The 11,451-nt window shown below is 19.3% G+C and overlaps 1 protein-coding gene across 1 annotated transcript; it reads left to right on the top strand.

Moving 5' to 3' along the window:
- Positions 1-367: 367 nt before the first annotated feature.
- Positions 368-1,656, top strand: PGO_000505 (variable surface protein; the record flags this gene model as incomplete). The annotated part of the gene is made up of 3 exons (XM_028690782.1): positions 368-415; positions 540-1,388; positions 1,495-1,656. The coding sequence occupies 3 exons, from the start codon at positions 368-370 to the stop codon at positions 1,654-1,656; spliced, it is 1,059 nt and encodes a 352-aa protein (XP_028546583.1).
- Between the last annotated feature and the right edge of the window lie 9,795 nt (positions 1,657-11,451).

Here is an 11,451-nt window from a genome sequence, read left to right as displayed (position 1 = left end):
AACATTAACATACATATATGCCTTTTTAAAAAAAATAAATTAATTGTCTTATACATGATTAACATAGAATTACATAAAAATTTTATATGCATAAATATTATGATATATAAAACTAAATTTAGCATATTTCAATTATTAAAATTATGATGTTTCACTTTGCTCTATATAGATGCATATATATGTTCTTTAAAAAAGTGTAAATTTTTTCTTAGCTTACTCTATATGTTTTGTACTTTTTTATACATTAAAAAGAGTTTCTATATACCATTATTTTTTTTATCAATATATAACAAAGAAAAAATATGTAATCAATAAAAATAATTATTATTCATATAAAAAAGTGCATATACATATATATAGAATTACAATGGATCTACAAGTAAGTAGCTATACGCTAGATATGTTTGCTCAAGAGGTATGTAGTTATTTTTTGTAAAAAACATGTTATATCATAGTTTTAATTTTTTTAATCATAAAAATAAATCAAAAATATATTATTTAAACGTGCAGATGCATTTAACCTATCTTTTAATTTTTAGAACAGTACATTTAAGGAATATGTATTATACAAACTCTATAACTATTATTTTGATGTGTCCTGTAAGGGTTATGATACTGAAATTTATTGTCCTACAGTAGATTATTATAAATTCGACGATGAGGAAATTGAAGAATTTTATAATAAAATTATACGTAATTTAAATGGAATATTAAGTAAAGATCAAAAAATAAATGATATAATTGATAATGAAGATAAATTATGCACGTATCTAAAATATTGGTTTCATGATAAAATAATAAGCAAAGGATATAAAGATCCACAAATTAAAATGATATATGATGCTTGGGAAAATACAAAAAATACACTAAATGTTAAGAGTCCCTGTCGTATTTTTAGATTAGATTTAAGCAAAACTATTGAAATAAAACCAATGTTTGATTATTTTATATTATATGATAGAAAAAAAAAGGAAAAAGAAGAATCTGATGAAATATTAGAATCTAAATATTGCAATTATTTTAAAGAAGCACACATCATGTATATTTTTAAAGAATTAAAGTGTATATCAAATAATAAATTTCCATTGTGTAATGAATTTAATGAATACATTAAAAAGCATATAGAATATAAGGAAGATATGTCTTTTTCATGTGATACTAAAAATGAGGCCCAAGATGATTTTAATCATCCTGATTTAGCAACTTATAATAGAGAGGAAACTAAATGGTTTAATGAACTTCAAATAGACCATAAGCGAACTCAGTTTGTCATTATTTCTAAGGTTGGGAAGGCAACAAAAATTATTATAATTGTGTTCACATTTTCATTTTTCTGTATACTTTCCCTATTACTTCTCTTCAGTAAGGTAAATAAAATTAATGCTTATGTGTACAATTATAATGGAAAATAATATTTATATCTTTTCCTATATTTATTTGTTTAATGATAACATAGCTATATACTTAAATGTATAATATTATAAATAACAATAGTATAGCACATTAGGATCTTACTATTATAATAAAATTCTAAATTCCATAAATAATATTAAGAATAAAATACTAGATGCAAGGAAACCATTTATAAATTCTTATGTGTGTCAGGACATGCATGATTATGTTTCCAGATATAACATATTATATAGTTCTTACTAAATATTAAAAACAAATATATTCCAACACTTTAATTGCAGTACAATTAATATCAATATACGCTATTTTTACATGTATAAAAAGAGAATTATTTTTATTATATAAGTTGTAAATGGCATCATTCATATATTTAATATAGTTAAATTGTTATAATAGAATACAAAAATGAATATAATAAAAAAGAGTTGTATTAAATAATACGAAAATATTAGAGATAATCACCTTAACGCGTTAAGAAATAAGAAATGCTAGAATATTTATATAAATTTGTAAATGAAAATAGATTGAAAAAAGAAAAAATATTCACAGTACTAATAATAAAGTTATAGATTGCGTGAATAATACTAAAATTATATAGCATCTGTTGTTATATGTATAGATACGCATAAAGTAATATAATATAAGTAATGTTCCATAATTTTATGAGGGAAGTAGAAACTATTAATATAAGTGATATATATAATAATAACAAAAGAGGGAAGTTAAATCTACAATGTATATATTAAAAGCAAAAATTAATCTAAAAGTCCGTGATTTTTTTATCAATTTACTTTATTTAAAAATAATGTATACATATATGAATGCAAATTATGATATGCTCATGATAATTTTTACAACGTGCTTTTAATAAATACAGTATTTCCTGGTCTATAATTAGTGCATAATATAATTTCTGGATTTATTAATATATTTTATTAATGTATATTTATACTATAACTTTCATAACTATAAATTTTTTGGGTAAGAAGAAGAAATAAATTATGGAATGTTATTATTGAATAAAAATGTAATATTATTAAAAACACATCTGAAAACCTGTGATGATAGCAATGACATAAGGAAAAAAAGTTTTGGAATATATATTTAAAAAATAAATTGCCGAATTTTTAACAAAAGTAAGTATATACATAATTTTTTTATGTGTGAATACATAAGTTGTATGTAATAATAAAACTGCACCTGTTATGTAAATCAAAAGGAATAAGAACACTTATATATACTTTAGTTTATATTCATTACCTTTTTATTGTACATAGCTTCATGTAATTTTTATATCATAATCATGATCATTGTATAAAATAAGTATATAACATTATATTTTAAAGTAAGTTTTTAAAAAAATATAATTATATATTTATTCAATAAAAAATTTAAAAGTGCAATATTCATTTTATATTCCAAGGCCTTACATATATATCTAAATTATAATAGGCTTCATATAATTGAAATCGTAAAAAAATATTACACTAAAAATATATACTTGAAGTATAATTTGAAATTACTTAATAATTTCACTAAAATAATTTAATAAATCTTGTAATGTATATCCACAGAATATATTAACTTATGTGTGTGTATCTATGCCGCAATTAATTTAATAGATTTATACGTGTGCTCTATATTTTCTTTGTATATTTATGCTAATAAAAAAGAAAATATAAATTACTACCATTTATTAGAGTGTTGTTGTTGTGTATAAAACGTATATAATAGATGACATTTCATATGAGATCCATACTTTTAATATAAAGGAATAAGTTATTAATCATATTGTAAAGAGAAAACAACGTACATGTTATACCATTAAAAAATATATTAATCAAAATGTAATATTTATTAAAATAAAAAAGGAGTATACATTTATTCTTTAATCATTATAAATATTTTTACATAAAATAACACAAAAACATATAAATAATATAAACATTTTTTTTATGATCATTGCTGTTTTTGAAATGCATTTGTAAAAGTATAATATAATTTTAATGGGTAAAAATATGTATTAATAAACATACTATTGACAAAATGTAATAAACCGAAGGGTCCATATTAGTAGACTGCATTATACTATATTTTCGAATATGGAAATCGCAAAAAATTAAATAATGCAATCTATTGTTGTCAAGTGTACTAAAAATAATGAATACATCTTAAAAAAATTATGATATTTATAAATATTGTTTTAAGTATCATGGAGTAAGTAATAATTAATTATAATATTTTTATTTCTCATTTGAATAAGAATAATTCGATGTTATAAATATATTATGTAATAGAAAATAAAATATTATTATCAAAAAAATAAGAATTAATTATAAAGGAAATGGAATTATGTTTTTTTTTTTTTTTTTTCTGTTTAAATTTTTTTATTGAAATAATATAACATCCAGTGCAATGAATTGTTTAGTTATATTTTACAAAACTACTTGAGTATTAATATTTATCTTACCTAACATATAATTAGTTGTTTGGGTTTTCTAGTTATTAGAATTTATATATATATTTTATTTCTCTTTAAATCTTCATTTTTACATGGAACACTATTATGTATATTTTGGCAAAAGATAAAAATATAATATTTTAGACATTGCATAAAAAAAAAACACTTTGTAAGATCCAATGGAATTAAAAATTATTTCATATATGAATCACACTGATTCATTTTACTTTGAAATTTTTTAATAGCTATAATAATACATGAAATATATAATCATTAATTATACTTTAAAATAATACATATAAAACATATAGTGAATATTTGTATGAACGAATATTTTTATCATTCTAGAATATTTTGTCAACAAACACATATTATTTTTGTACATTTTTTATATATACATATACAATTATCAAAAATCTTTGTTTTGTATCCCCAGAATAAAATGTATACAGCATAAATATTACCCCAAATATTATGAATGCTAATAAATAAAAAATTATTGTTTCTAATAATTCCTTCGTTTTGTTTTTTATATATTCTTCTAAAGCACATATACCCTCTAGGTTTTTTTGTATGAAAAAATTAATTTTTATTTTATCCTGTATATAATGTATTAAATTATAAAAAAATTTAATAAGAGATTATATGCCATATTATAATTTTAGTATATTTTATATGAAAAATTAGAAAAGAACACATATATAATAAAAATCTAATACTTTCGTTTATTTTAATTTGAATTCTTAATTATAATTTTTTTTTAATATTTAACTAGTTATATGTAATTATAAATTTTGTTCATATATATATTATTTTATGAACAGAATAAATAGCATTAACTAAATAATAAAACATTAGATTTATATCTTATAATGGATACAAAAGAATTAATAAAAACCTACAGTGTAATACATTATTGCTATATCTTATTCATTATTAATTTATACTAAGATTTAAATTTTCTTTAATTTTATTGTTTTTTTTTGTGTTATTTAGTAAAATTATAACTAAATATATGAGTTATCAGAAAATATATTTAATTAAAAATAATATTTATATAACTTGTATAATGCATGCTATTATAATGCTGCATAATGTATGTATAAGTGTAAAATTCTTAACTTGTATATTTCTACATTATTTGAATTATTTCTAATTAAGAAATTTAAAAATGGTATACATAAATATATATTATACTAAGAATACAAAACTTTCATATATTTAGCACATTAAAAATTAAGTTTGGTTAAAAATAAAAAGAAATATCCTTAATAAAAATTAATAAAGACTTAATTTCTTTATGTAGTGTTCTAAACATGCATTTAAATATTGTAGCAATAAATTGTAAATACACAATACCATTATGCTATACTTTAAGATTATTTCATGCGTGCACATTAAGGCTCATATATATAAATTATGTAGTAAGATGAAAAAATTATATTAGAATGTTAAATGTAAAATATAATTTAATATTCCAATTGTTATATAAATTCTTATTAATAATGCTATTCAATGTTCACTTACTATATAAAAAATATATATATAGACATGTTAAGATCATATTGGAATACCGATTTTAATTATGTACTAAAATTATAGAATTAGCTCTATATATATTTTTAATGCTATAATTTAAATATATTCTAAATTTCTTGAAATAAGAAAACATTTCTTTTATATTTTACGGTAATACTTTCTCTGTAATATTTTTTCTCTCTATAATTATATTTTAATTACCTTATTTTTTTTAGAACATTTATTTTTGTTAAGCACGTTTAATTGAATTTAATACAAATATAAAAAAATATAACATTTTCTGGTTTAATATGAATTAATATGTATATTTTTTTCTATTCCTTAAAACTATGTATAGGATAATAAAGAATAAAAGAATATTAATAAAATATTTAATTAAAATGTATTTAATCAGTTTCACATATCTTATATATAAAAAGTAATAATTTAGAATTACATCATTAAGGATATTATTAATATGTTGTTGATTTATTTTTTTTTTTATTATAAGTGGATGTGTAGTTCGATTTAATACCATTTCCTACATGAAATAAAATTATTCCATATGAATAAAAAAATTTTAAAACAGATAATATTATATGTATATGAAATGAATAAATTCAAATGTAAAACATAAGCGATAACCCATAAGTTCCATTTCTTCATATAATAAAGTAAAAGATACATAATAAAAATTTAAATGTTCATATAATAAATGTCGTTATCACACAATGTTCATAATAGTAAAACATATTATAAGAATTATAAAAACAATTATTTATCAATTTTTACTATTATCTTATGTATTTAAATTTAGAAATTTTACTTTAAAAAATGTCTTTTAATTCATATAATAATATAAATACCTAAAACATATACCAATAATGCTCAAATATTTCTCTAACTTAAAATTTATATATGAATTTCTATATTGATCTATATATATTTTTATTTTATGTATAATTTAAATAGTTTTAATAAAAAAACATTTTGTTTATTCAGGTTATTGTATATTGAAACACATAATGCTCTTTGTTTATTAAAAATATTTATATAATATATTCACATTTTTTTTCAAATAATATTTTTAACATAATTATATGATATTTTTTCAATAAATACCTTATTAAATTGACACACGAATATTTATATTTATTATATTATAAAACATATATTATTTTTGTATGAATTTATAAGCGAACATCTTTCCATATAATTTGCTTTTAATTTTTTATATGTTATTTAATTTTTTTTTTTCATTATATTGTTAGTTGTAATGCTATGTAGAATCATTAATACATTATATATGTTCATCTTTCGAATTCAACTGAGGCCTTTAGATTAATTGATGTGTGTTCAATTGATCAACTCGATTCTTGCACACATATATTTTTTTTTTCATTATAGTGCAGCTCAATAATGAACTAAATATTTTGAGCTAATTTACATATAAGAAAAGCATAGTAAATTTTAAATATAATTCAGAAAAATTGTTTTGTTATACATATATATATAAATGCCCAATAGTATATTTTATACAAAAAATATAATAAAAATTATACTATTGATGTGGCCCTACTGGGGATTATGATACCTTCTCCAATGTTATTTCTAGAAGAAGTTAAATTTTTATACTTACCTTGATTACAATGTAACATTTTGCATTTACATTTTTTAAAATATTCTGTTAAATATAATCCACAGTATCGGTTACCATTAATTTCTAACATATAATATAAATGATGCTTCCAGATAATCTCACATGAATTATGGCGCCACATGGAAGCACCAAAAGATTCACATTCATTATAAAACATTTATGAATATATACAAGATTTAAATGTAAAATATGTCATATCATTTTTTGTATTCAAATATCACAAATCTGTGAGAACTTCCAATTCATTAGCAAAAACATCTTTCTTACTAGAATTAACATTGGATACAAATACATCATAAAATTTATATAGATTAATGATTTCTAGATAAAATTCTTTCGTATACATTATTCCTTTTTCAGATTTTAGATGATGCTTATATATCTAATAATATAAGTGTTTAAAATAGTAACTTTTCTCCGAGATTGTTGTAATCGCTATACATATTATATAAATATATCATTGGTTGATCGCATATGTTCTCATTAACGCAAGATTTAGTAACCCAATTAAATCGATGATTAATTTTCTGAGAACGATAATCCTAAGAATTGTTAATTTGACCGATCTGTTTTTATCAATAATATTTTTATATTTCCAAAAATATGAATCTAATAATTTAAAATGGAAATAAAAAATATATGGCACTATTAAAAAAAGAAATTTATTCTGGTAACTTTTTATTAAAAAATATATATAAAAATAAATCATTAAAAATTATAATCTTGTAATAAATATTATAATAATTAAAACGTATAAGGTTTCTCCTCTGCTATGGTAGCATTATAAATATTAACAGGTAGAAATTAATAAAATATATAAATAAAGAAATAAATTGTTTAATTGTAAAAAAAAAGCATTAAAAAACATTTTGCTTCTATTTATTATCAGTTTATTATTCATGTAAATATGATTTTGATAAACTTGTTCATTAATTACATTTCAAAGTAAAATATAGCAATAATAATTTGTGATAAAAAATATATTTTCTTACACATCTTAATGAAAAAAACCAAAAAATAAATATATAATTTTATTAATAAATGTTTAAAAAAAAGAAGAAGCTATAACATTGATGTGCTTCATTTCTTAAAAAATCTATGTTTTCTGAATCTTCTTTATTATAAATTTTACAATGATATACATAATTCAATCCGAAGATTATAAAATACAGAAATAAATAAAATTTTGAATTTGGCATCTATTAATTTAATTTTTCTTATATAAAATATAAAGAAAAAAGTATAATATAAAATATGGTAATACAAAGGAATTACAGATATGTACTATACTGTTTAATTATTAAGAATTTTATACATGAGTGTAAAGAAACATAAAAAATATATTAAACATGTATGTATTTGCCATACATATTACAAATATATTTACAGTACAATTTAATATAATTATTTTAAAAGAATTTATAAATATAATTTTCATGAATATGAATGACATAAAAAAATATCCTTATACTTAAGGTGAAGAAAATTTAATAACATTATACCTAAATACACTTTTTTCATTTATTGAGTCAAAATTCATAAGAAATAATAAAACAATAACATCTTCTTCCATAAATAATTAAACATAAAATATAATAAATCTATTTATTATTCGTATATAGATAAATTCGGAAAAATTGCACCTTAAAATAGATATTATTCTTTGTTTTCTTTTTTTTGGATTCAGTATTTTTCCATTCTATTTACTTTTTCTATACATTACAAATGAATGTTCTCAATTATGAAATGAAAAAATATTTAAAACATGTGTGTATTTATTTTATGTACATAATACTATCGTAGTATGGATATATCATAAAATATACCTTTCTTAGTATATATGTGAGTTTGTAGAAAATATATATACATATATATATGTATGATATTATTAAGTAACAAATGTTATTTGGGCATGTTAATTGCTGTATATAATTAAATTAATATTCTTCACCATGTTTAAATATATCGTATTTATTCATGGAAAACTTTTTATGGTGTGTCCATTTTTTTTACAATATAACAATGAAATTAATAAGAATATGCTATGATACGTAAAACCCTTAATAATAAATTTAAAATAAATATAATATGGAAGTATACCCATTTGTCTAATTCTTTTTAACTCAAGTATAGACATAAGAATAAATATATTAGGATGACGTTATGGATCGAATATATGCATATTCATTTAATACATTATAATAAAATAGCTATTTTATTGTGTTAGTATTACATATATAAGATTGTTACAAAATTATTGTTTATTATCTTATATTCTTATAAACTCTAATGAATCATAAACTTTTTTAGCCTTATTGTTTATGTAAAAAATTATTTCCCTTAATTTGATCGAAAAATAATAACGGACATAAATAAACTAAGACAAAAAGTTGACAAAAAATTCAAAAACATAAAAACAATTATAGGAAATTTTCTACGTATTATAAATATTGTGTTTATTCAGATAGTTCATATATAGGAAATGTTTTTATAAATTATATATTGCCATGCTCTTTTCATTCAAAAATTCAATGCTTAATGAACAATACTGCTCCTCCAGTAATTTTAAATTACAGATTAATTAAAATATTTATATAAAAAATTTTAATTTACATTACACTATTTTATTGTATAATTATGTGAAAAAACAATTTATTAATAATATTTTTTTAAATTTTTCTATGTATTGAATATTTTGTATTTATTTTGCTTTTAAGTGTATATTTCCCATATGTAGTGATGATTATTATAAATCTATAAGGAATGCAATTGGAATTCATAGAGATACTGGATTTAGAGTAATGTACAATACATTTAATATTGACATAACAAATAGTGGGTCACATAATGGAAACTTTAATAATATTTGCCAATAACTAGTTTACCTTTTGGATTATATAGTAGACGAATATATATATAAAGAAGTATATGGTATTTTTTTCTTTTACAAGTTATAAAAAATACTGAATAATTTTAAATGCATATATAATGACACAAAATTATCTTATAATGAACTAAATCCAGTAGTCGCATGATATAACGGAAATTATATAAAGGTATCTCATATATATACAGATTACTGTGTAGATAATAATAATGATTTATATAAAATAATAAAAAATCAAGATGAACTATATAATAATTTTAGCACCCTATATAATCCCTTTGATCCAAATTATTCTTATATTTAATAATTATAAAAAACTATGAAATTTTTAAAAGAATAAGTATATAAGAATATAAGAAGTTTTAAATCAGTACTATATAAATTTAAAAAGTATTATAAAAATGATGAGGACGCATTGCATAAAATAGGAAAAGGACAAATAATTTTATCTTACTTTACCCAAAAACACGAAACAACGAAGCCTTAAAGGGGGATGTTATATTTGAAATCACAAGCAGAGGAATTAGCTCAAACACAAGTATAAACTTAAACACACACATAAGTACATCCATATATTTTTTTTTATCTTTTGCGATATTGATAACTATATTCATTTTCTCTAGAGATAAATGTAATTTTTATTTTTTATATATATGTTAAATAAACATTTATATTACATATTAATATAAAAAATTTATATAAGATATAATACTAATCAAAAAGGTATCATAATGTTGATTTATTATTATTACGAAGTTTTTGGATAATATCTGCAACCATGAGTATGGGTGTTAAAGAAAGAGCTAAACAAAAAAATAAAAACCTTCTGAAATTTATGGATTCATTTTAAAAAGCATGCAATGTGTTAGATAATAAAAACAGTAAATTAATATCTATCTCAGTACAGTACTCATAAAAATTGTAATATAGGAAAAATTAATTAAATTTAATTTATTCTTAGTGAAATAATAGGATCTAAGGTATCATATTTCTAAAAACAAAAAAATAAAATTATGAGCAAAAAATGTTGATATAATTATAAAATAACAAAAAAATCATAGGCCACTTGCATTTTTAGATAATAAATAAATATAATTTTTGAAATGATTGCATATATTTAACATTAATTATGAAATTTAAGAAAAAAATGACAAAGAATAATATATAAGGTTGCATCCCCATCCCTTCTATGCTATGAATAAATAGATATAAACATAAGTAGAAAGATTTAATATATTAACCATATTCATAATGTATTTTTGGTAAATTATATTGAATGATTTTTAAACCTCTCCAAGGATATAAATGAAACTATGTATCTAATATGTAACTACTATAATAATATTAATTAAATAAATATGTATAATACAAGGAATTATAGCAACGTAAATGGAATAAGATATAATAATATGAAACAAAGAAATTAGTGTGATGCGTTTTGGAAATTTCAATTATTTTAATGCAATAAAATTTAAATAGCCATAGTAATTTTTAATTAATTTCTAATATATA

This window comes from Plasmodium gonderi (assembly GCF_002157705.1).
Source record: "Plasmodium gonderi DNA, contig: Pgo-contig_45, whole genome shotgun sequence".
Taxonomy (NCBI): Eukaryota; Apicomplexa; class Aconoidasida; order Haemosporida; family Plasmodiidae; genus Plasmodium; species Plasmodium gonderi.
Note: the sequence above shows the minus strand (reverse complement) of the source record. Positions and strands in the feature narration are given on the sequence as shown.